Genomic DNA, 25,382 nt, shown 5'->3' with positions numbered 1-25,382 from the left:
AACCCATAGGAAGCACTTTTGTTCGTTTAAATTTACAGCAAATGCAAGTTGTTGCAATGAAAACAGACTCCAGTGTTGGTGCAGGTCCTAGGGGTCAGGGAAAGCTGCTGCTTCAGGCCAGGGTACTGAGGGCTGGCAGCACATGGTGCCACCACCTGTATCTGTCAGATTCACTGTCAGTGGGACAGATCCACCCACCACAGAGTGTGAAGGGCAGCCTAGTACCTCCAGAGTCCCCTGTTCTCCTCCTGATGGAAACCCACCCTGTGCCGGTACCACATCCTGAGACAGACCCCCTGATTCCCACCTCTCAGAGGGTTTCCCCCATCTTTCCAATTGCTGAGGATCTCCTGGCACAGCTCTGGCACCTGCAGCACCCTTTGCCCCCAGGTCATGCTCCCCACTTCTGCTGCATACTGGCATGATGCTTGTACCCCAAAACCCACCCTGTCATAGCCAGGTGCCTGGGCAGAGGATGGGGGTAGCCCTGGAGAAACCAGCAGGGGGGGGGGCTGGGTGGGCCCCTCTTGCATCCTCCCATCCTGAAACTTGATGCAGTGGGAGAGGCTGATCGCGAGATTAACTGGGCGTTCTCAAAAACCCAACGGCGGGGGGAAAGCCACACGAGTGCTGCCTGCCTCCCTGCTCCACTCACTCCTCTGCCGAGCAGGCAGTGGCTGGAGCCAGCAGAGCCATGACTCCCACCACTCTTGGGGCACTCCTGGCCCTGCTGCCACTGGCCTTGATGCTGCAGAGCCCAGGTAAGTCAAGGGACCTGAGGGCAAGGCTGGGGAGCTGGGGCAGGGCAGGGACCTGGCATGGTGCAATGCCTTCCCAAAACCCCAGCAGTGCTGTGTGGCAGCCTAAGGCTACTTTTCAGGCAGACCTTCATGCTATTGGGAAGTGGTGCACCTGGGAGAAGCTGGAGCATGGGAAAGCTCCGGTGTGAAGCCTAGAGGCACATCCTGCCTGGGGAGCACGAGCAGCAAGGCAGTGCGGTGTTTGACCCCAGCTCTGCACTGAGGGCTCATCCGTGTGGGCTTTGCAGTACTCTGGAGCTGTGCTGAGAGCCCTGAGGACAGAGAGAGACACAGGGGTCTCCTGCTGCATGAGCCCCCCACCTGATCAAGAGCTTTCTCCAGACTAATGTTTCATCCCTTATAACCCGGATCTAGGTTTTGGGGAGGATGCTCTGCAGCTCTTCATGGTGCAAAACTGACCATCAAAATATTCCCTTGCTATCATTGTTATTTTATTGTTTTCTTGTTTAACCTTCCTGGGAAATAGCACAAAAATCCTTGTGCTGTTTTGCACCAGCACAGCTGGAAGTGTTCAGCAGGTTGGTGACTCAGATCTCTGGATGTGTCATGTAGCTCCTGTCACTGGGGCATCATTCCCAATTCCCAAATCTTCTCCCACTGTTACCACAGCAAAGGTATCAGAAAAGGAGCAGAAACAATGACACTCTCACCCTGGCAGTGCTGGTTAGGAGGCAGGAAGGGCTATGCAGACACGCCCTCATGTGCCAGGGCTGTGCCGGGTTGCATCAGCACAGATTTGGGCCAAGCAGACCAGCATGGTGCCCGCAGCAGGGTCAAAGAGCACTTGGGGTGAACTCAGCCCAGTCCTCCCTCTGCAAAGCCATTTTTCTCCTGCCAAAGTATCTAGATGCAGAGCTGGGTGGTATGGGTGTGAGGGGGAGGAGAGGGTGCGAGGAGGAGGAGAGGGTGTGACGAGGAGCATGAGCGAGAGCCAGCTGCCACCAGCTGCAGCAGGAAAGGCCACTTGGCCCCAGATGATGGCAGTGCCTGTATTTCCTCCCCTCACCCTAACTGCTGCCTCTCTCCCCCACTCCCACTGCCTCTATCAGTTTATACCTGCCTGGGTCAGGGTCATGTGCCCAGCCAGCTCCCTGGCATTACCAGTCATGTGCAAGGTAAGAGGGGCTGAGGTTGCAGGTTTTTTCTTTTTTTCAGTTTAAAACACAGATTAAAGTTCCCTTCCAGCAGCTTTCCCCAAGTTCCTGCAGATCTATTCCAATTAGTCTCTTCCATTAGATGGGAATTGGACTCTGGGGCTGGGTGTGCTGCAGAGCAGAGCCAGGAGCACAGCACTGCTGCCCTGGTGTGGCTGCGGCGTTCGGGCTGCCTGGCAGCGAGGACAGGGTACCTCAAGCAATTTGCCCTCGACTGACGCTGCCAGTGTCAGCCCAGGGACTGTTTCCATAGGAAGCAAACACCAAGATACCTAATAAATTAATTTAGCATCTTGTTTCCTCTCTAACCTTCTCTACCTCCACCTGCTGAGCAAAGAGACACCCCTGGAAGGAGTGAGAAGTAGGAAACGTACCTGGGGGCAGCAGGTCCCTCATGGTCCCCTGCTGCTGCTGTCCTGGCACCTGTCCAGAGAAACAGAGACTGGCAGCTGTGCCCTCTGACGCTGGAAAGGTCACAGCATCAACCACCTGCACAGCAGAGGACATCAGGAATGCATTAGGTAGTGTTTCTGGTGGTCAGGCTTGTTTTCCATCAAGATGCTCCTATTTAACTTGGATGGGAAACCCCAACTGGTAAGTGTGGGCTGGCAGCTGGCAGCATCCTGCAGTCCATGGTACACTCCAGGGTGATGGCAGCTGCTGCCCGAGTGTGAGCAGCCTCCCTCCCTCCCTCTGCTAGGAGGTACTCAGCGTGGCGGCCGGACACCAGAGCCCTCCGAGCCCGCCCTGCACCGCCTGTCCCACTACCTGCTGGCCCACTACCAGAAGGGCACCCGGCCTGTGCGGGACTGGCGAACGACTACCACTGTGGCCATTGACCTCATGGTCTACGCCATCCTCAGTGTGGTGAGTTCCTTGCTCTGATCCTGCATGTATCCACAGGGAGGGGAATGGTACCTGGCATGCAGCACCCTCCTGGCATACTCTGCCCATCTTCTGGAGTGCCAATACCCCCATTCTGAAACCATGTCCTCTTCTTCCCACAGGATGAGAAGAACCAGGTGCTGACCACCTATATCTGGTACAGGCAGGTGAGTAGCTGTGAAACCTCACCCCTCCCTTACCAGGCTCCCCTGGGATCAAGCACCCCTGAAAACACAGGTTTTTCCATGGGAGGGGTGTGCAGCCCTGCAGGAGAGCAGTGAGGGGGAACCTATCCCAAGGGCTGGCAAGACCTCTGTAGCATTCATGTTCTGTGTTTTGCACTGCTGGGTGTTGTAATAGCTAGAGGATGAGACTTTCCTCCCTCCCATGGGGGGAAGATTGCTTGGTGCAAGTCTGGGGTCTGTGTGCTAGCAGGGCAGAAGGGACCTCGTGCTTCAAGTCCTCTCTCTGTTGTCCCCAGCACTGGACAGATGAGTTCCTCAGGTGGGACCCGGCTCGCTTTGACAACCTGACACAGATCTCTCTCCCCATGGAGAGCATTTGGGTGCCTGACATCCTTATCAATGAGTTGTGAGTACGGCCGAAGTCTGGGGGAAGATGGCCTGGGGCTGGACCTCCCTCTCCCATTGCGGGCACGTGCCATCCCATGCTTTGTATTCTTGGCACAGAGCTGGCAGCCTCCCCACAATGGGGAGATGCAGATGGGGATCGGCTTGGCAGTTGGGCCATTTCCAATGCTGGCTAACTGCAACTGCCGGTAATTATCCGCGCCGTGCCAGGGGTGGGATCCAGATATCTGGAGAAAGGCTTTGTGAAGGCAGCACAATGCAAGGGCAGCTGCTAGAGCTGCTGGCCCTTCCCACAAAGCCAGCCGGTGTCCTTCCTGCTCTGTGGGGATTTAAGGTGTTCTCTGTGGCTCCCGAGGGCCCTGGGACAACAATACAGACACTTCTAGGGCTGGCAGAAGGCAGCAACCCAGGCAGTCAGAGGTGATGCCAGGCAGAAATGCCTGCATGAGTATCACCATAAAAGCAGAGGAGGGGGCAAACCCCCTGCTCCTGGGCAGTAGCCTCCTGAAACATCACTTGGCAGGAAGAACCCCTGCCCAGAGAGTTCCTCAGCCCACATCTCTGTCCCTCGTGTCTCCCAGTGTGGATGTTGGAAAGTCCCCCCACGTCCCCTATGTCTATGTCAGCCACCACGGGGAGGTGCAGAACCTTAAACCCATCCAGGCGATGACCACCTGCAGCCTGGACATCTACAACTTCCCCTTCGACGTCCAGAACTGCTCGCTAACCTTCACCAGCTGGCTGCACCACAGTGAGTGCCGGGATCTCCGCGGCTGGGGAGGCTGAGGGAGCAGGCAGGACCTCTGCCGGGCCGGAGCTCCGTGCAGAAGGCAACTCGTCCCTCTAGATGGCCCCAGCGGATCGGGGAAGCGTGCGGGGAGGGCAGGCACCCAGCCCTGCGTGGAGGTGCCGGCAGTTGCCTGCGCTTTGGGCAAGGCACCCCTAAGTTCTCACCTCTCCTCCGACCCCCCAGTTCGTGACATCAACCTCTCGCTATGGCGGCAACCGGAGCTGGTCAAGTTCGACCAGAGTGTCTTCATGAACCAGGGCGAGTGGGAGCTGCTCTACGTCCTCAGTCACTCCCAGGAGTTCAGTGTCAAGAGCAGTGACAGCTACGCTGAGATGAAATTCTACGTAAGAACCTTCAACCACTGCGTTTCTCAGAGATGTGGCACGAGGGAATGGTCTTGCCCCTATCCCTGTCACTGCTCCGTGCTGCAGTGCTCCTGCCTGCGGGTGGGAAGTTCCTGGCACTGAGCCCTTCCTCTGGCTCACCTTAGTGCCTCCAACCGTCCTCACGTGCCTTGGTGAAGAGCCACTACAGCTCAAGGCCTTGTTTCAACCCTTCACTGAGCCTTTCCTGTCTCTCTGTCCTGCAGGTAGTCATCCGGAGGCGCCCCCTCTTCTACACTGTCAGCCTGCTGCTCCCCAGCATCTTCCTGATGGTTATGGACATTGTGGGCTTCTACCTACCTCCCAACAGCGGTGAGAGGGTCTCTTTCAAGATCACTCTCCTGCTAGGCTACTCAGTTTTCCTCATCATTGTATCTGACACGTTGCCAGCTACTGCCGTTGGCACCCCATTGATAGGTACGGAGGTACTACCTGCCCATCTGACTGCCATGGCAGTCCTGGGTTGAGAACACAGGGCCCTGAGAGCTGGGCAGGGAGCACTCGCTTGGGCCTGTGTTCTGTGCATAAGCCCTTGCAGGCCACTCACCTCAATGACACCTCCACAGGCATCTACTTTGTGGTGTGCATGGCGCTGCTCGTCATCAGCCTGACAGAGACCATCCTGATCGTGCGCCTGGTGCACAAGCAAGACCTGCAGCCCCATGTCCCTGAGTGGGTGAAGCACCTGCTACTGGAACGAGCCCCTGTCCTGCTCTGCATCCGGGACAGGGAGAAATTCAGCCAAAGCAGGACACAGAGCTCGGACATCTCCAGGCAGGCAGAGAACAATGATAGCACAGGTAAGGGCTGCACAGAGAGGGAACTGAAGGGGTCTAGGTCTTACATAGCCATCTACATCAATGTAGTCAATGTTTGTATAGACTGGATGCTCACTTCACTCACAGAAATCTCAGTTCTCCATCTAAATAGGATTTTTATACTTGCCTCTCTTGATCTTGCAGCCAAGCTGACACCCTATGGCTGTGAGGACCCCCGTGAGTGTGGGGCGGTGGGGGGCACGAGGCCTGCTCTGACCTTTGCCAGCCGGGCAGAGGGCTCAGCGGCACTGCAGGGGGTCCTGCGTGAGACCACGGCCATCCGCCAGTTCCTGGAGAAGCGCGAGGAGTTCCGTGATGTCGCCCGCGAGTGGCTGCAAGTGGGCTACGTGTTGGATGTCCTGCTGTTCCGGGCGTACTTGGTGGCCGTCCTGGCCTACAGCATCACACTGGGCACCCTCTGGTCTGTGTGGCGGGATGTCTGAGTGGTGCCCGTTGTTCAGGGTGGGAGAGTGGGGACTGTGGACATTGCCTCGCTCCGGCGGGTGCTTTCCTCCTGTCCACCCAGGCAGGCGCATCCCTCACATCCCCCAGCTGAGCAGCGGGAAGGTGGAGCCGAGGAGAAGCCCCCTAGCCCCCCGATCTTGCCCGAATCTCGCTCCATGCTCCTTCCGCCATCCCCGGTGGAGCCTCGACCCGGCCGCTGCTTCAGCACCGCGGACAGCGGCCCCGCCGCCCGGCCCTGCCGCCGCCCGACCGGGGTCCCCCGGCCTCGTGGGCGTCCCCGCTGCCCCGGGGATCCCCACCGCCCTAGGGGTCCCGCTGCCCTCGGCTTTCCTACCCCTCACCCCGGATGCCGCCCCCGGATGCCGCCTTTATTCCCTGTCCCGGACCCCGAGCACGCTTGCTGCACAGATCCCCACCATGCTTGTGCCCAGCAGTTTCAGCAAACTGGGAGAGACTCGGTGCCAGGCAGCAGCCAAACGATGCCAGCGGGACTGGTTTCCTGAACACGCAGAGGTGGCAGAGACTCGCGGGGTCATGACTATCACCACAGCTGCAGTCGGTCCTCAGCTCCTGCTACCCATCCACCCCTGCAAAGGGCAGAGGCACGAGGCAAAGAGGAGAGGAAAGTGCTGGAGATGCCAGGAGGGCCATCCTGTGCTCTAGGAGTATCCCTGCCTACAGTGGGCCTTCAGGTGATGGGGAACAGGTGGGTCGACAGCACCTGGCTCTCATACAGCCATCCTCAAACCCACTGGTCCTGGACCAAGACTCCCACTTGCCATCCCAGAGCCATCACCTGCAGGAAAACTTCCTGCTGAGTGATGGGGGCTGAGGACGGGTGGAGCGCACTCCTGCCGGTGCTGGCCCGCACTAATGCGCTGATGGTCTGTAAGTGGCTGCCTATTGATGAGGTGTCCAGTTAAAGAGTTCGCGAGACACTAAATCAGCCCATTGATCCTGCCGAGATCGATGGTGCTACAGACCTGATCAGTGCAGCGGGCAATTAACACCCTCTGGAATGAGCTGCCTTCATGTAACATCAAACGCTCCAACAGACAAATCCAATGGGCCCATTGACCCGAGCGTCCGATGCCACTCAACCCATGTATTCAAGGAGGGGACAGGACAGCAGGACCCCCAAGTCAGCCTTGCCATTCCTCTCCTACTGACTAGGACCCTGGATGCTCTCCTGGGCTGCACTGTGAGATGTTCACCTCTGCTGCTGTATCCCATGGAGTGTGTTGATGGTCGCCTGGTCCTTGTCCTTCCCTGTGCTAGGAAGCATTCCAAACCCAAGCAAACTCCTTCGTGCAGCTCAGTGGTCCTTTCCCCCTGGAAGGGGAGGCTGCCTATGCTGAAGGAAAGATCCAGATTCACCTTTTGCCCTCTCACTACCTTGGGAAGTGCTGCACGTGGGGAAAAGTTCCAGGCATCTCTCTGAGAGGAGCCTGGATTTTCCTCTTAAAAAAAAAAAAATCAATAAATCTGAATCTAATCTCCTAATAAAGGTTTAATGAGGACATAATGTTGATGGAACAGAACATTGTTGCAGCATAATCGCTCCCAGCTGCTGTGCGAGTGTGCACACAAAGGCCCGGTCCTACTGCGATTTCCCTGTTATTATAACGCCTTTGTGCCAGGCCAAATGCTGCAAGGGCCTTCACTCCCCTTCTACCAGGGTACTGCAACCCCTAGGTTGTTCACAGCAGGACCACCTCTGCTTGCCCCAAACCAGGACCAAAGTTCCCCACCACTTGCCCAAAGCCTTCTTGGAAGAGCTGTGCTGGGGGGAATGGGGGAGGCAGGGACCACCATCAGGACCTTGGAGTGTGCATGCAGCTCCCCAAATCCACTGGGAAGCCCTGGGGCAGAGGACAAGCCTGGCCTTGACACTGGCACACATGGCCACCTGGCACACCCCATCCATCCCTCATAAAAACTAAGCAGCATTCTGCGCCCAGTGACTCCAGCCATGGTGCCACGATTAACATCTAACTGCACGACGACACCCATCGGGCACAGGCATGGCTGGGCAGTGCTGGCAGCACCCACCTGGCTCCGCCACGGTGTGCGGTGCTGTGCGTTTTGCCACAGCACAAAAGGAGAGCAGGCGCTGCTGTTAATGTAGTCAGTAAATAAATAAAGGAGGGCTTAAGCTTAGTGTACAGCAATCAGTCGGGAACTACAGGATAATTAACGCAGCAGGGGGCCGGACGGCTCTGCAGGCAGGTTTAAATGAACGAGCTCACTTTCATTGAGGCAAACTTGCTCCGCTCCCTGGTGAGCCACGCGGCAGTGTGCCATGCGCCCTGGGGCGAGGGCTGCGGGATGCTCCCCATCCATTGGGACGTCCCAGGGGACCCCCACCCACTGTGGTTGGTTTAGGGATAGAAACCCCCTCACCACCCCTCCAAGCAGGCACCCCCAAACTCACCACTGTGGGTTCCCCTGCAGCTCACCCCAAGCCCCTGGGATGCATCCTTCCTCCTCCTCCTCCCAGCTGGCACAGGAATGGGAGACGGCAGGCCGAGACAACGTAATTAACTTTATTGGTTGCTTTTTTGTTTTCTAACTGCAGATTTCAAGGTATACAACTGAACATTGCTATTTTCCTTATGAGACTTATAAATAAAAATACAAAAAATGTTCACTACAAAAAAATCTACTGTTAGTAGGATGTAAAAAATATTCTCTTTGCTATAGAAGGCACGAACTTCACTTAGTGACACATGGAGAGAAAAAAACCTGCAGCAGTATATTCTTCCTTTTTTTTTTTTGTCTTTTTTTCCTCTGTCAGAAACACTGAAGTCTTACAAAGAAATGCATCTGAATCTACACAGGACGAAGGCAGGTGCGGAGAGCTGCAACTAGGAGACACCACAACTGGTTTTTTTTTTTTTTGTATTTTTTTTTCTTTTTCTTTATTTTTCAGGAAACTTAGCTAATGGCATCTGTGGCTAGAGGACAGAGAGGACTCACAAGCAGAACCGCAGGGGAGCAAACGGCAAGGGCAGACGGGCGAAAGTCGTACAAAAAATAGGAGCCGATAGATACTCTGAGAAAACCAAAGGGGATCTTGGGCACCTTCTGCGCCCGGGCTCAGAGAGGTGCTGAGGTAGACGGAACGAGGACAGCGACGGACCCGAACCACGAGCGGCAACACAGAGCAACGGGACGGGCAGGCGGGCGCTCACAACACTGACGACAAGCCAGGGGAGAGGGAGCCTGGGGCTGCGGGGCCCCGCGCGGCGCTTGGTCCTCACTGCTATGATACACATATATATACTTATATATATATATGGAGGGGTGGTGGGGGCTGTGCCACGGCCAACAGCGCGGGGATGCACGCCTGGGACACGACAGCATCACTCCAACACTGACCTTGATGCTGTCACAGCAGGGCCTGTGGCACTAAGGGAGAGGAACAGCAGGATGGGAGGGGAGGTTAAAGCAAAAAATAAAAAAAGAAACCATAAGAGCTCAGCCACGTGCTCTGCGGCACTGTGGCACCCGTGTCCAGCAGTGCCGAGGCACCACGGGGACCTGCCGTGCGCGTGCCAGAAACTGCAGCAACTTTCTCTGTGAAAGAACTGTTTTCTCTTTTTAATATTTTTTTCTTTTTTTTTTTTCTTAGGCACAACAATTAAATGAGCCGTTCTCCACAGTCACATCCCGGATTGTACAGCAGTGGTGTCCATCCTGTGTGGAGCAGCAGCAGTCCCACGCGCAGGGGCACATGCACGTGCAAAGCCAGACCGGGGTGCGAAGGAGGATGCTGTTCCCATAGGCGTATCCCTGCTCGGCACCAGGAGAGGTGGGACAGGCACCCAAACCCACAGGAGCCATCAGTGTCCCTCCAAACTGTATCCACATACCATCCCGCTCCCCACAACGCTCTTCTCCCCTTTTTTACCCAAATGCAGCAAAATGACAAAAAAAAAAAGAGCGCCGTGGGATGGAACCACCGAGCCCGCGGCCGCACAGGAGAAACACAACAAAAACAAACACAAGAGGTAGCTTCAGAACGAACACCCCCAGCCCCGCAGGGCCGGGCAAAAAATACCAGTTTTGGTAAGGATAATGCACAACGGGAGGCTGGCAGGGACGCCACCACCACACCGCCCCTCCACCACCAACCCCTGGGCACGCAGCTGGTATATCCCAGCCATGCCACCCCCCGTCCCTCCCAAATCAATAAAAGCTCATGAGGTCACAAAAAAATGAGGTAATTTCAAGTAAAATGTGCTAAATGCAAAAATATCCCAAAAGAAAGTTCAAAAAACCAAACAAAAAGCAAAAAAAGAGGCGAGCGAAGCCGCTTGCCGTGGGACACCACTCACTTGCAGGTTCCTGCAGCTGAGGGCTGGGCAAAAAAAAAAAACCACCACACTTTGCACCTTCCCGGTGCCCCAAATCAGCAGAAGAAAAGAGGATCCCTCCGTTTGGAGTGATACCACACACTAGCAGCCCCCATTTCGGCACTGCCATTAACCAGGTGTCACCAAACCAGCTGCATCTCCCCATGGGGGGCTTTGCCATTGCCCTGGGAAGGCAGGAAAGGAGGGGGAAATGCATAGAGAGGTCTTTGGTCAGGGGAAAGCAGCAACCTCCGGTGCCCCTTGCAGCTACCCAGATGCCAGGCAGCACTGTGAGGCAGCCTGGCTAGCAGCTGGCTCCCTGCCCCAAACACCCTCCTCTGGCCAGGATCGCCCAGGACACTCTTGTCAAAGCACCTGCAGCTCACAGGGCACTGGCACTCTCCCACCTGTGACACCACAGCCTGGGAGCACAGGAACCTGCTGAAATGGGGGCCAATCCCCACGCAGGAACTCGGGTCCTCCACAGGTCATCCATGGTGGGATCAGCAGTGATGGAGGACACTGGCAATTAAAGCCTTTCCCAGAGCACCAGCCCTATGCACGCTTCCAGGAAGCGCGTTGTTCCTATACAGTCTTCCCAGCAGTGCCAGTAGCCAGTGCCAAGGGTGATGGAGGGGCCATCTGGGGACTGCAAGGGGTGAAATCTGCCCTTCAGCAAGGGTGTGAGGGCAGTGGTCACACAAGCAGCTGGGGTGGCGGTGCAGATGGGGCTGGGGAAGGGGCTGCTGCGTCCCCCACCTCGGCATGAGCCACAGGATTCTTCCAGCAAGAAGCAACGAAAGAGAACAGAAAACAAACAAGGCCATGGACGCTGCGGGTTTGGTGTTGTTTTTTTTTTTTTGCCCAGTCCTCTGCCACTTGGCCCTGATGACCCTGAGCCTCCTTCCTCAGACGTAGCAGAGGTAGAGATAGGTCTTCTCTATCCGCCAGTCGGTGGGGATCTCCTCTGGCTTGTGGCCCTTCATGTGCTTCTGCATGGCGGAGAGGCTGGGGCAGTACTCCAGGCAGATGGTGCACTGGTAGGGGGAAGCGCCGTTGTGGGTCCGAAGGTGTTTGATCATGGCCGAGTAGTCCCGGGAGCGCTGGTGGCACAGCTTGCACTCAAAGGGCTTCTCACCTGAGGGAGATGGGGGTGTCAGTGGGGGCTGAGGGCCTCCAGGCGGTAATTAACTGCCCGGCATCGATGCTGCCGCGGCGGGCACAGCCGATAACCAAGTAATGAACAGCAGAACCGATGTGACTATTGATCCCCTATTTACAATAGTTACGTGCCGATGCATCCAGAGGTTCGTTATCCCTGGCTGCCACCCTGCTCCACGCTGCCGGCATCTCTGCCAGGGTAACCGGTCTGACACTGCCAGACTCACCACAGACCCCCCAGCACGTACCTGTGTGGACCCGGTAGTGGGTCTCCAGCTGGTGCTTGAGGCTGAACTTCTTGCCACAGCCGTTGCACTCATAGGGCTTCTCGCCGGTGTGGATGCGCTTGTGGCCCTTCAGTGTGCTCTCGTCCCGGAAGCAGCTGCCGCAGAACTCGCACTCGTAGGGGTGGTCGCCTGCAAGGACACATGTGGGTCAGGGCAGCCTTGTCTGCTGTGCCACACCAAAACCAGATTCCCAGCCTGTTTAGCCTGGGCACCCACTGCCATCCCAGAGACAGAGCATTCCAGCTGCCCCAGTGGTAGCATGCTGGCCCCTGCATGGCTGCGTGGAGAGGATGCTTGGGTCTGTGGCATCCTGAGAGACTGGAGGGCACTGCAACCCTCCTGCCACCAATTCCCAGGTTTTTCACCTGGCAACACTGGCACAGACCCGGCCCTGGGCATACCCCATGCTCCAGACTGGGAGGCTGATAAATGAACTCCGGCTCGGCACCAAAGGCAGAATGATTTGAAGGAAAGGTGAGGGCTCCAGCTACTTATTTATTACAGCCGCGAAGGCAAGGACAATAAAGATAGATTGATCGTCCGAGACTTTGTTCATGAATATTTAAATATTACTGATTTGTCTTGTCACTGTAATTACAATTTCTCTGTGCCGCATATCCTACAAGCACAGTTTATGGTAAAGAATGGCGAACTGTATTTCACTTGTCCTGCTGCAGATGTGCGGAGCTGCCAAGCGTGTAATGTTCCCCGCATTTCATACATTTTCTTCAGCTGTGAAGGCTTAAGTCATCCACAATGACCTACGTTTTTTCATTATCCCCGTGTCAAACTGCACTCGTGCCTGGGCATAAATTGTCCTTCTCGTTATATACTCACATGCCTGTGCTTTTGCTTCCTCTTTAAAATGATATTTTACTCTCTCCCCGTGTGCCGCAGCCCAGCCCTGCAGCCCCTTTCCCCCTTCTGCAGCTGCTGCCTGGCCACTGGAGGAGGAGGATGCTTGGGATGCAGTTCAGAGCTCCCCTCTGAAGGTGAGGCAGGTAGTGCCTGTGGGCAGTTGCCTTTCCCCTCCCCATGCCCAATTCCAAACTGTCACCTTGGCTTTTGATCCTGCAGTCAAACCCAGCAATTTTGCAACTGGAGGCAGCCAGCATTTCCATTTGCCCAGTTTTTAGGGGAGCCAGGGCCCACGGAGTGTCCCGGCCCTGGGAGAGCAGGAACATCCTGCAGCCATGCAGGATGGCACCATGCAGCACGATTAAATGCTCCTAAAGTGCTGATGATCCCGGTATTTTTTCACAACCGGGAGCTGCTAAAGCAGCAGAGGTTGGGGTGGGACACGCGCAGCCCGACCCGCAGCCCAGGTCACCGGATTACTGGCTATAAATAGCTCCAGTGCTCAGCATTAACATGCTTATCATCAGCACAGGATTCCTGTTTCCCACACTGGGACCCCAAGCCCACATGTGAGTGTGGCAGCTGCCAGCTGCCAGCCACAGCCTGGACAGAGCAACCCTCCATGACACTGCCCACAAGACTGCCAGCAGCCACCTCTAAGTCCCTTTTGGAGATTGTGTGAATGCCCGCTGCCTGACAGGAGAAAGGAGAAGGGGTATCCTGGTTCGGCATACATTTTCCTCCCTGCTGGCAACAGTCGTGTCGCCAAGGAGGTCACACGAGCCTCCTCTTGTGCGGGCAAAGGATGATGGGTGAGGAATGCTTCACCCACGTGGCTGTGGAGGACCATGGCACCGGCTGCGATCCCGCACGACCCTGCTCTTTCTCCAAGGATCAGCTTTTTCAGGGGTGTTTTGTGGCTGGCTCTGAGTGATGATGCTGACGGTGTGGCCAGGACCAGGGACCTGCCTGGGGATGCCGTCGGAGGAGCTGAGGACACGGCGCGGGCGCTTTGAGGACACAGCGTAAGGCTCTCCCACTCGGCAATCCCGCAGCCAAGCCCTGCCCTGGTTGGGGCCACGGCAGCACCAGCTACACGTAGCGCAGGTCGCCTTAATCCCATTAGGGCTGAGCACCAGCTGATTATGTGCATCTACCGCCGTAAGCTGATGAGGCGGATATGATCACACACCCACTAAGAAGGTCACGTGCCACCTCAGACCAGATCAACTTATTACACGCAGCTTTCTTGTTTCTGTTTTGGTTTTAAACTCCAAGCCACTTCAGTCACCTCCATGCTTTTAAGACAATTCACCTTTCTTTCCCCTGTTTTTCTTTTTTACACATGGAGAAGGAGCCTGCCCTGGCCACCCCAGTCCCGAGGCCCCACAGTGGTCCACTGTACCTGTGTGGGAGCGCAGGTGCCTCTTGAGTGCGGTGTGGCTGGGGAAGGTGCGGTTGCACTCGCTGCAGATGTAGCTGCGCACCCCGGCGTGCACCTCCATGTGCTGCTGCAGCGCGCTCTGCGTCTGGAACCGCTTGCCACACAGCAGGCAGAAAACAGCCATGTCAGTACCTGTGGGAGAGGGAGAGACACCGCTTAGGCACGGTCTGGCATCCAGGACCCCTGGCCTGCTGTCCCATCACTCCCCTGTGGGGGTTCCCCACTCCCACATGGCAGCAGGGATACTCTGGCAGCAGGGGGGACCCCAAAAGCTGCAGGGCTCTGGGTGTTGTTGGGGTTCCAGCAGCAGGACCGGCCACCCCAACCTTGCTGCCACTGGTCCTCCCAAGGGAATTGCTGAGGAAGACAAGTGGCTTTTATTGTATTGGAAGCAGGTGGGAGCCCTAAGGATGCCCACGGATGCCCAAACGCAAGGTAGCTGTTGGGTGATCACTGCATCTCCCCACCCCTGCAAAAGCTGCTGAGCTCAGACCTTGCAATGCCCAGGGGAAAGGGTACTCCAAAGGAGCCTCCCACAAAGCTGCCCTTGGGAGCAGAGGGTGGTATGAGAGAGGCAATGCACCTACCCCTGTGCTGCAAGTGACCCTAAACCACAATGCAGACCCAAGCTGCATCCCATTGCCTGCATGTACAAATCTGGCTGCAGTGACTCAATAGGGACAAAACCCCAACCTAGGTGCTTGTACACTGTCTGTAAACATGTCAGACCTCTGTGCTGTTAAACAGTTTGTTTTCACTTATGCATAGCTGATTGTTCAGAACCTGTGAGTCACTGCAAATTGTATTACGCAGGGAGATTAAGCAAATAAATGCTTGCTTTTTGGAGACATTAAAATGTGAGGACTATGGAAATAAAATTAGCTAGAAAATTGTATTAGCAATTCATTAGCAGCACAAGATGTTCAAGGTAACCAATGGATCCTTGCTGCCTTCAGGAACAGCAGGGGTGGGGAGCTGCTTGCCATGCTGGCAAAACCAACCCCAGGGGAACCAGCAGGACCATGGCACCACAGGGCAGGGACACAGTGGGCAGTAGCAGTGTCGGCATCATGGTTCTGCCCAGCATGCAGGCAGGTGCCAGGGGAGGATGCTCCTGGGCAGCCCCACACCTCCAGCCAGGCCCAGGGGCTATGGGCATCCCAGAGAGCATCTTGGTTCACATCCTGCTCTGACACTGCACCATCACCCATCCAGGCGTGGTGGCACACCGCGGTCAGCTCTGCCCTACTGGGGATGCGGGAGCCGCCCGGGGGGATGCTCAGTCCCATCCTTGCACTGGGCTGCCCAAAATCGCTTCAAAATCTGAAGAAAACCCCAAAACCAGTGAAATGGGAATAAAAGCGGCAAGAGAGGCGGCCCCTTGCGGGAGTAGCTCTTCTCCCTCCGCAGGGATTTATCCCCGGGGGGTGCGGGCTCATGTGCCCCCCACGCAGCTGTGGACAAAATGCTCCCGAGAAAAAAAAAAAAAGAAGCAAAAAAAAGAAAAAAAAAGAAAAGAAAAAAAAAAAGGCAAAAAAAAGCAGGCAGCCCCGAACGGTCCGCGCAAAGCAAATCCCGAGAGGTATGTGGCCCCGCAGCCCTCGGCGGCCCCGGCGGTGACAGCAGGACGGGTCAAAGGTCCCCGGGGCTGAGCCCCCAGCGCCGCGGCCAGCTGCGGAGCGGAGGCCCCGGCCGGCGGGACGCCGGCCCCGATAAATCTGCCGCCAGCAGCCCCCGCTGGGGCCGGGGACAATGGGCTCCCGTGGGGGTGGAGGGCAGGACAATGCCGCCGGGCCGGCGCGCGGGGCCGTAACAAATCCTCCCTGGCACCGTAGGGCCCTCATTTGTGAAACTAATTGGCCCCCGCTTGAATAAAAAAGTGGGCCGACTCCAGCAGCCGCAGCGATGGGGACAAGCTGCCTTGTGCACACACGGGGGACGGGGCTGGTCCCGGAGCTGGGCATCCCCTGGGTGTTGCTTCCTAGGACCTGCAAAAGGCGGATTTTAATTTCTTAATTTTTTTTTTTCCCCAGGTAATGCATCATTAAGTAGATAAACATCTTAAAGTGGGAGGTCAAGGTGCACTGGTATGGCCTGTGGAGGCACCCAGTGCCAGCTGCCCTCTGAGAGTAGAGCATCTGCAGAGCACAAAGGCTGATGCCAGCCAGGTGTGGAGGTGGAGGATGTGGGAGATGGTCCTGCGTCCCAGCATCGAGCCCACCAGTGGGACATGGAGCACTGAGCTCAGGCACCACTTGTTCCCAGCTCTGAGGCTCCACTGATGACAGTCTCCAGCAGCCAAGGGGCGCAGAAGGCACCATGCCAGGGCTCTACTGGGCACCGCCTGCTACCGGCCTTCAAGTCACTTGACTTTTTTTTAAGTGACATGTCAACTATGTCCCATCCTTGCAGAGAGGATGGGAGGTAGGAAAAAATGGGAAAACTCACGAGAGGGTGCCACACTGGGCAACACTGGACTCGTCCCCTTGTCCTGCCATGAGTGCTTCCCCGGGCTCCAGCCACAGCAGCCCTGAGCCAGCCCTCAGCCATTGGAAGAAAAATCACCTCTGATAAAGAAACGCTGCCACCCCAAATCAGTGAGAGATGGATTTATTCATTTCTCTGACGTTTTAATGGTTTCTCCCCTTTTTGCAGGAAGATGATTACAAATTAAGCAGCATTTAAACGCTTTTTACTGTCAACAATTAAAAGGGGTGAAGGCGGGCGAGCAATTCATTCCCCGGGAAACACGCCGGCTCTCGGCGGGCGCCGATGGCCCTTCCCTCTACTGTACACCGCACAATGGCCCCGAGCGCGCCATTAATTTTGCAGGACGTTCAAAAGCAAATTAAAATATAAAAAGCCCCCAGGCACAAAGATAGATACTGAGGGAAGGGGCGGCGTAGGTCAAGCTCGCAGAATTAAAGTCTTAGCAACTGGGGAGGTTTAAGTGCAGCCCTGCATGCTGCATTTGGCCACTTTTGGCCACCACCTTTGCCCATCGTCCCTGGCTTCTGTGTTCCTGCCAGACCTTGCGCTCTGTGTCGTAGCCGTAAGCTACCGAGTTGGGTATCAGATGCTCTTTGGGCGAGCACATTGACCATGTCTTGCAGGACATTTTTTAAATAGGAGGTGGTCCCAAAACCAGTTTTTAGGGGAAGGATGTTTGCTGGAGGAAAAAGCCTATAGCCTCAAACCTGGGGATGCACATTGCTGTTCTCCAGCAGCTCCATCCCAAAGCAGTGCCATCACCACAGACATGATGATGAGCAAGATGTGACGTGTGACAGTGTGCCCATCCGAGTCACGGTGAGGGATGCTGCAGCACCGTGGCATCTAGCACAGCACCACTTCCTGCCTGCTGCCTCTACCAGAGCAGGGATTAAACTAAAAACCAGCATGACAATGGGCGAGGGAGGCAGCGTGGGGTGGGTTTCCCTCAGGACCAGACTCTGGTGGAGTTATGGATGCATGAGGTGCGCCAGTGGCAGAAAGGCGACACGTCCCCTTTAAAAGGAAATATAATTTACAGTGTGCAGCCAGGCGGGCCATAGTTTCAATCTCGTTTACTATAGAGAAAACTCTGCTAGCTGTTCTCTATCCCACAAATCCGATTTAATCAGACAAGCCAGCCAGCGTGGCTTGAAGTAAAAACGGATAATTAGTAAACAGAGAGCTACTTCAGTGCTTCATTGGCATTCGAGCCGGGCTAGTGTGTCGCATTTAAAATGCAGTCTGATGAAGTTTACAAAATCAAACCATTTGTTACTCCTATTGAAGAGGCTTCAGGCCACTTGCAATTAAATTGGAATTAGTGCTCAGAATGAGATACAGCAAATTCATACTAAAAAGGGATCTGACTTTCAGACATTTGACTTCAAGTTTTTCCCCCCATGCTAGAACACGAGTCCGTGTGCTGTCCCGCTGGCCCCCCAGAGCCCCTGGCAGCACCACTGAGCGCAGACCCGCTGCACGGGTGGGCGTGGGGTAACCTGGGGATGCTGCAGCAGCAGGGGAGGGGGTCTGAAGGGGACCAGTGCCACCGTGCTGCTGAAGCAACCCCTGCTGAGCCCCAGCTGTGGCGGCACGGGGCCGGCAGTCCCCAGGCACGTGGCACCGATGCCGGGATGCGCAAACCAAATCACCCCTCTCTGAGTCCTCCTTATAACACTGCCATCTTTTCCTGCCTGTCCTCAGAACTGTGTTATCAGACTCTAAAAATGAGGTAGATTCACCCACTACTGCAATAATCAGGAACCCAGAACCAAAGGTTGCAGAGGGGTATGCCAGGAAGGCATTACTTCAGGCACAAGGGTACTTGTGTCAATGGATGCTGATGATGCTGCCTCCTGCATCCACCCTGAAACCCCCAAATCCTCGACTTCTGTCCTGCCAATTTGGGGTCTCCCACAAGGCTCCCTCCTCCTTCACTCTTCATGTTTAACATCATCTCTTATGTAATGCACGTGCCAAAGAGGTGATCTGATACTACTGCTGTCCTTAAGATGGAAGTGAATGGCTCCAAAACAACCTGACCACGTAAAGCAGAAGCCTGAGGGCTGTTGGTTCTCCTGAGATGAGATTTCAGGGATGTTTGACGTTTTTTTGTCAGTGTGTCAAGGGCTCCCTACCAACCTCCACCTCCTGGCCAATGCTGCTGGCTGCCACCGCAGGGGAGGCTGCAGGCCCTGGCATGCAGGAACAGCAGCACCATTAGCAGTGACAGCCAGAGAGAGGCAGATAACTCTCCCTTTCAGCCCTGCCCATGGGAAGGCTGGGAGAGGCACCAGTGCTGGCAAGGGGCACATTGCCTGGAACATCCTGTCACAGCTCAGCACCTGAGACCCAGCACAGCTGGCCTTAAGGACAGCCTGAAGGCACTGGGCTCAACTTGGCACAAGGCTATCTGGGGACATTGCGCATGTCCTGCTGCCATCGAACTGAGGAGGAAGAGGATGGGTGATAAAGGACAGGCAGGAGAGTGGGCACCAGCATTACCTGGGGACATTGGCGATGGCACCAGCACCAAGGCTGCATTTTGCCCCAGGAGGGCAGTGGACGCATGTGCAGGGTAAGAAGATGATGTCTGTTTTGGGGATTATTATGAAACCCAAAGTAATGTTTTTGGTGGCTGCACTGAAGTGCACCTGTGGGGCATTGTGAAGGACCCCTCGAGGAGGAAAACCTGCACATGCCTGCCTGGATAACTGGGTTTGTAGGGGTGTTTGTAGAACCAACCCTTTGCAACCCTCATCCGCTTCAGTGCTATTGAGGCATGATGGTGGCACCTGTTTCTGTACTGAGATGAACAATCTCTACAACCATCATGGTTAAGTGGAGAGACGAGGGAAAACCCTGGATGATAAACAGAGATGTGCATGTTTCGTGCCAGAGTCACCAAATCATCCTGGTTTCAAAGGCTGCCTCTGGACTCCATGGCTCAGCTTCCACGCTAATTAACATCTTTATGGAAGGCAACTTCTCCCAAGGGGGTATTTGTTTGATTATTATTATTTACTCAGAGATAGTGCAGCTTTCTTCTCAACTTAACTGACTACGGGAAATTAATTCTTAAAAAGCAGCCGGCACTGCCTGCTCTTCTACCAGTGCTGCTGGTTTTTCCTTGCAGGTTGCATGTGGCTGCTCCAGCTGCAACAGGAGGGCAGGGCATGCTCCCAGCACTGCCTGCTGTCTCCATGCCCACTCCCCCTTTTACCAATGCCAAGGAAAACTCAGCATTTCAGAGCAGATGTACAACATTGACCTTGCGAGCACGGGGGATTAAAAAAACCCCTCAAACCTTAATGCCTCATTTTTTGCTCCTACAATGGTGCACGGGGTTACTTCTCATCCGGCACACTCCTGCTCGCCCCATTGCCTGGGCAGGATGCACATGGAGGATGCTCGAGATGCAGGTACCCACAGCATCCTGGGCAGTGGGTGACACCCTGCCCAGAGCTGCAGCTCTGGCATGGGCAGCCCACACCTGATGGGGGTGATTTATTCTGGGGGCCATCTGGACCTGGGGGACAATGCAGTCCTGCATCCCGGTGACCCAGCACGTTAGTCACAGCCTCCCAGCTCAACCTTTCTGCCTCCCTTTGAGCACGGTGGGACAAGTGCATCCCTGTCTTGCCTCCATTTTGGGGAGCCCGTTGCTCCCCCCAGTCCCATCGGTGGCACCTTGTGCCTTGCCCCACCACCCTCCATCACTGTCACCATCGACATCACCATCACCTTCCCTCACCGCTTCCCTGCGATTGCTAAGGCAGAGCGATTATGAGGGTGCACGCGGGAGGGAAGGAGCCTGGCGACGATTAGCAGCGGCGGCTTTATGGCAACAGGCACACAACTCATTCGTTTCATGTTTTGCGGAATATAAAAGCGCCGAAACATTTTAATTTTAAATTCTTATCATTGAATTTACTGCTTTTCTCTCGCAATGATTTGTGTTGCTTTTTAATTTTTACAGTCTCTACAGAAGCCAGATGCTACCGCCTAGGGCCAAAATAATAAAAACCCGCCGCAGTCGCGAGTTACAGAACAAAAAGGAAACGCGTGGCTGACAGAAGTTAATATCTCAATTTAACAGTGCTGCTCTGCTAATGATCCTTTGATATGTGTTTATTTAGAAAGGTCTGATCTTGACCTTGAAAGCAAACTAAACTGCAAAGTCTTTATGAGAGGAGAGAAAGACTTTATTTATAGACTGGCTTTGCGTCAATCACGGCAGCAGCTGGACCCACACTGGGTGAAGTCCTGTGGCCGCCCATAGGCCTGAACAGGGTGTTCAATGAGGGATGTGTTTTTGGGGGCTGTGTGGGGTTGATTGCTGAGGAGGACCGTGGTGTGCACCCCATCTCCAGGGCAGGATGCTAAACCCACTGTGGAGATGCAATCCAAGGGATGCGGGCAGCTCCTGGTCTGCAAGGGATGCTCCTGAGGGACAGCATTGGTCCAGACATACCCCTATCCAGAGCACAGGGGACAAGCCACCCTGGAGAATTGCATGTGCAACCCCATCCTGACCTCCCTGAATGCAGTCCCCAGGCTTTGGAAGGAAGGGACATGCTCAGCATCACCTCAGCCCACACTGGCAGAGCCTGAGCTTTTTTCCTCTTCCTGAAGAAACTGAGTACTGTACAAATCTGGCAGAGGGAGTTTTTAGGAGCCAATCCCATTTACTGCATCTCCACCTGCCAGCTGGGGAAGGTGGGAGGTTCCCAAGCTCCTAACGCCATGCCATCCTGGGAACGCACTGCGGACACTTCACAGCTCTGGTGTGCAGTACTTTCCAGCCCAATTTCCATTTTTTCAGGCCAAACACTTGTTTGAAGCTGTTTGCAATCCCTAAAACCTTCTGGACAAAGCTGGAGGCACATCCTCCCTGCAAAGTTGTACTCTCCAAAGCCTTTTCATTGTCCTGAATATCTATCAAAATACATCAATATGTATCAAAACCATTCAGGTAGCCTCAATCCTGATCAACCCTGGAAAAAAACAGCACTCAGTTGTTTCAGCCCTAAAGGTACCAATGGAAAACTGCCCCTGTTCCTGTCAAAGCATACATACCACCTGGCCAAAATGGACTAATCTGGTATTTGAGTGTCCATGTGCAGCACCTTCCTTTTGTGCTACTTTCCCCTAAGCTGATCCTATCACTCTCAGTCCTGAAGAATGCCAGATTCCCCCCTGCTGTTCCCAAGGAAGACATGTTGAAGGATCATCCCTGCCCTTCCTGAGGACCAGTTTCACTGGGGCAACCAGAGGAGGCCTTTCTGGCGACTGCATCAGATGGGAAGCTGCCATCTACATCCTTACTTGTCTTCACCACACTGGCTTCCAAAATTTCCTCTTCCCAGTTGGAATTTGGAGTGAAAACATCTGAAAAAACAATTTGACTTTCTGCTGAAAACCCAGCACATTTCCCCCATTGCTTCTCAACCATAGTTCAACTGATGTGCTAGAAACTGTTCTGTTTCCCACTGAAGAGCTTTGGTGAGGAGACTGAGGGGTCTTCCCATGGGAGATCACTATCACCACTGCTGTCACCACTGCCACCATCCCACCTGGCACAGAGTGGCACCCGCCCACTGCCCACTCGCTTCACTCAGGCATGTCTCGCAGCCAGGGTGGCACCATTCTGGTATCCTCTGGCCCCATGGAGCCACTGCAGAACCGTGGTTCACATCCCATCTGAAAAAATGACCCTTTTGGCATTGGGGCAGCTGCCCGGCAAAGCCTGGCCAGTGGAGTGACCGGCTGCCGCAAGGCACAAAGCCGGGACTCGCAGCATCTGCTTATTATTCCTGCACCCCCATCATTAAAAAAGGAGAAAAGAAGAAAAGGCCCCCTCTGCAAAGCCGGGGAGATGCGGAGCGGCACTGAGCGTAGCCTGGCCCCCAGTTCTTGGGGGGTTTTTGTAAAGCAGGGAGATGCGAATCCTGGGGGACAAAAGTAACTGCTAAGGTAAGTTAAACCTTGTCGAGATGAACTTTCCTGCTACTTTTAATTAAAAGTTCTTTGGAATTAAAAAGGACACTATTCAGGAAAGGCTGAAAAAAAAAATTCATTGACACCAGCCCGCCCCCCTCCCCTTTTTCCCAAGGAAAAGAAAAAGCTGTTTTTGTGTGTCTGCTCACCCAGCCCGCACTGTACAAAAGGAAGCGGATTTGCAGCAAGACACATGAGATGACCCCCTGACCCCGAGCCGCTGAAAAGTCCTCAATGGCATAAATACCAGATAATCAATCACATACCAGGAGGGCCGGTCCCCCTGCCCTCGCCCCCGCCGCCGGGTTTATGAGAGATGCACTGTAAACGGACACCGGCTCCTGACGGGAGGCCCCTCTCGGCATTCCTCCGCTGGACCAGGAGACCCCGGCTGCCTACGAGCCCGCGTTTCATCCCTCTTTTATAAAGCCCAACATGGTAGTGCCCAGCATCCTCAAACTTGCCGTAGCTGATCCCTGTGCTCCAGAGTAAAGGGGGATGGAGGCATCTCTTTGTGCTCCAGAGGGACAGCCAAAAATCCTCTGTGCCATCGTAGGCAGGCACGTGCCAGTGCTGAGGTGGACATGCAGAAACCAGGGAGAAACCAGTCCCATTTACAGAAGACTTTGCTTTTTTGGGGGCTGGCTACGTGCTGGCTTTGTGAAGCCTTTGAGGGTTCTAGCAGTGACTGTGCCATGCTGGGGTCCCTTATGAGGCTCTGACCAGCATCCTAAACACCAGTAGACGAGGGTTGCCAAGTCCCTGTGGTGCTACAGGGCAACAATGGATGTTAAAGCTTTCAAGGGAGGGAAGGTAAAAAACTTGCTGTGATACTGCACTGGTTCGGTTAAATGGGGAGCCACTTGGCAACTAAATTTGAAAATGCTTTTGTCTGCGGGTCAGAGGTTAAATATGTTCACACTAATCCCCTTCATCTAGAATTAAAGGACAAGAAAGATTTCTCTGTAGCTTAGCGAGAGGGCTTTTCTCATCACGCTTTAAATAGTATTTGCACAGCAAAATTAAAGGCGGACCACTGCCCCAGTGCTGCTGTGGCTGCATGGCTGTGCCATGTTCCCAGCTCCTTGCATGTTTTGGTGAATCCACCGGCTTGGATGCCGCCTGGCCTCATCACACCTCCCCATGTGCCCACCTTGGAGTGCAGGGAATTCCTGCTGCCATTTGCTGTCAAGGTGGCAGAAGCAGCCGTGGTCTGGAAGGCAGGGAGATTCCCGGCTGCAGGAATGCGTGCCAGGACTCAGATTTCAAGCACTGTCACAGGACATTACTGTCAGACAAAGGGGCTCTGTGCTGCGCCCCCAGGACCTGCTGCCCCCAAACCCTGTGTGAGCTGGGGCCAGTACCTGAGCATCCAAAATCCACTCTTGCACCCAACAGAAAATCTGCAAAGCACTGACTGGACATCACGGCACAGCATCACTGGTGCTCCCTTCCCCTGGGACACGGAGCCAAGGCGAGCACAGAAGGGATAATTACCTCTAAGCATACTTAATACTACAGTGCATTATCTCTAGCTATGGAGAAAAGCATGATCTGGAGGTATTTCCCCCAGAAGCCTCATCGAGTTGCTCTCAGAAAACTCTCCTGAGTCCTGTGAAATGGTAATAGAAAATCGCAGACAGGCCAGGAAGATGTCAGGTCGGTGTTGGTATGGAAGCGTGCCGGCTGCTTGTGCTGGCTGCTTGTGCTGGGCACGGCTCCGATCAAGCCACGGGAGACGATGCAGCAGGACAAGAGGCACCTCCCAAACCTGTGCCACTCACCATCAGAGCAGGCACGTTGCAGACGGCTGTTGGCAACCAGTGCCACCACCAAGACAAGCCCTAGCCTTTGGCAGAGTCATCCCAAGCGTCCCAGCAGAGTGCTGGCCTGACAACAGCTCGTGGCACCACACTGAGTGTGAGGCAAACAGAAATCGTGTTTCAATGTGATTTACAGCTCTCATCACTAAACTCGCATGTAAAGTTCCACTTGCTCATAACCCTTCATTTCCCAATGAAGGGAAGAAGCAGCATGCTGCATACCTGCAGCACTGCTGCCAGGTTTTGGGCAGGGACCATTCTGAGGCAGCAAAAGCGAAATAAACATGAGGCAATAAGACAAATATGCAATGAATTGGACTCAATGTACATTTGCCAAGAATGGGGACAGCATGTGCCTGTGTGACAGCGCAGTTCCAGTGCAGTCCCCCCTCTGCCTCCTCCAGGCTCCCATGCATCCCTTGGCAAACCCAAGCCAGTAACAGACTTCCTGGGATGCTCTTCCACAGAAAAGCACCAAGAGCTCTAACATACAGCAAAACAAATAATTTAAAAAATTTTTAAAAATCCCTGTGCGGCCATCAAGCAACATTTGCCATGGGACCCAGTGTGGGGACATCCTGCTGCCTCTGCTCCTGGGTTCTTGCTCTCACCACTGGATTTTTCTCCCTTTGTACCTCTGCTTATACCACACGACTGTTTTGAATCTCTAAAATAATGTGACAAGTTAATGATGGTACAATTATCTAAATGTTTAACAGACATGTTATCTAAGTGAATCGGATTGAGATTCCATCCCGCTGACAATAAACATCAATGGGAGAGCAGAAAGTGATAGGCAAATTATCGCCAACCCTGCAATTTCAATGCTATTAAATTTGGAGGAATAACAGCCCTGAGGCCTGTAAACTCTGAATAAAATAGACCCTTGTGTTTGGCCAACTATTAAATCAAAACACTACCAACATCCCAGCAAAAGAGAAAAAAAGGGGGGAAAGAAAAAGGGGGAGAAGATATAGAGCTTTTCAATTTTCTCTTATATGTTGGTTTTATTAACTCTTTTCTGCTACTTGTGTGTCTGGGCAGGCGATGTG

The 25,382-nt window shown here is 54.4% G+C and overlaps 2 protein-coding genes across 5 annotated transcripts in view; one reads left to right on the top strand and one right to left on the bottom strand.

The window, feature by feature from the left end:
• The first annotated feature begins 622 nt into the window (after positions 1-622).
• On the top strand, positions 623-5,884 carry LOC126643986 (5-hydroxytryptamine receptor 3A-like). The gene is made up of 9 exons (XM_050322779.1): positions 623-761; positions 2,676-2,842; positions 2,983-3,027; positions 3,342-3,451; positions 4,032-4,201; positions 4,424-4,584; positions 4,830-5,040; positions 5,190-5,423; positions 5,586-5,884. Exons 1-9 carry the CDS (start codon positions 695-697, stop codon positions 5,882-5,884), a joined length of 1,464 nt encoding a protein of 487 aa, XP_050178736.1. The 5' UTR covers positions 623-694.
• A 2,548-nt stretch (positions 5,885-8,432) lies between these two features.
• ZBTB16 (zinc finger and BTB domain containing 16) overlaps positions 8,433-25,382 on the bottom strand; it is a 54,046-nt gene continuing 37,096 nt past the window's right edge. For all 4 annotated transcript variants that reach the window (XM_050322819.1, XM_050322817.1, XM_050322818.1 and 1 more), the window contains 3 exons: positions 13,976-14,146; positions 11,674-11,841; positions 8,433-11,402 (listed from right to left, as the gene is read on the bottom strand). In XM_050322819.1, the coding sequence (XP_050178776.1) occupies positions 11,173-11,402; positions 11,674-11,841; positions 13,976-14,146 (569 nt within the window). In that variant the 3' untranslated portion in view covers positions 8,433-11,172. The remainder of the gene's footprint in view (positions 11,403-11,673; positions 11,842-13,975; positions 14,147-25,382) is intronic.

Source organism: Myiozetetes cayanensis, unplaced genomic scaffold, assembly GCF_022539395.1.
Source record: "Myiozetetes cayanensis isolate MyiCay16 unplaced genomic scaffold, myiCay2020 scf29, whole genome shotgun sequence".
In the NCBI taxonomy this organism is placed as follows: Eukaryota; Metazoa; Chordata; class Aves; order Passeriformes; family Tyrannidae; genus Myiozetetes; species Myiozetetes cayanensis.
The sequence above is the reverse complement of the archived record's forward strand: the minus strand, read 5'-3'. Positions and strand labels throughout refer to the sequence as shown.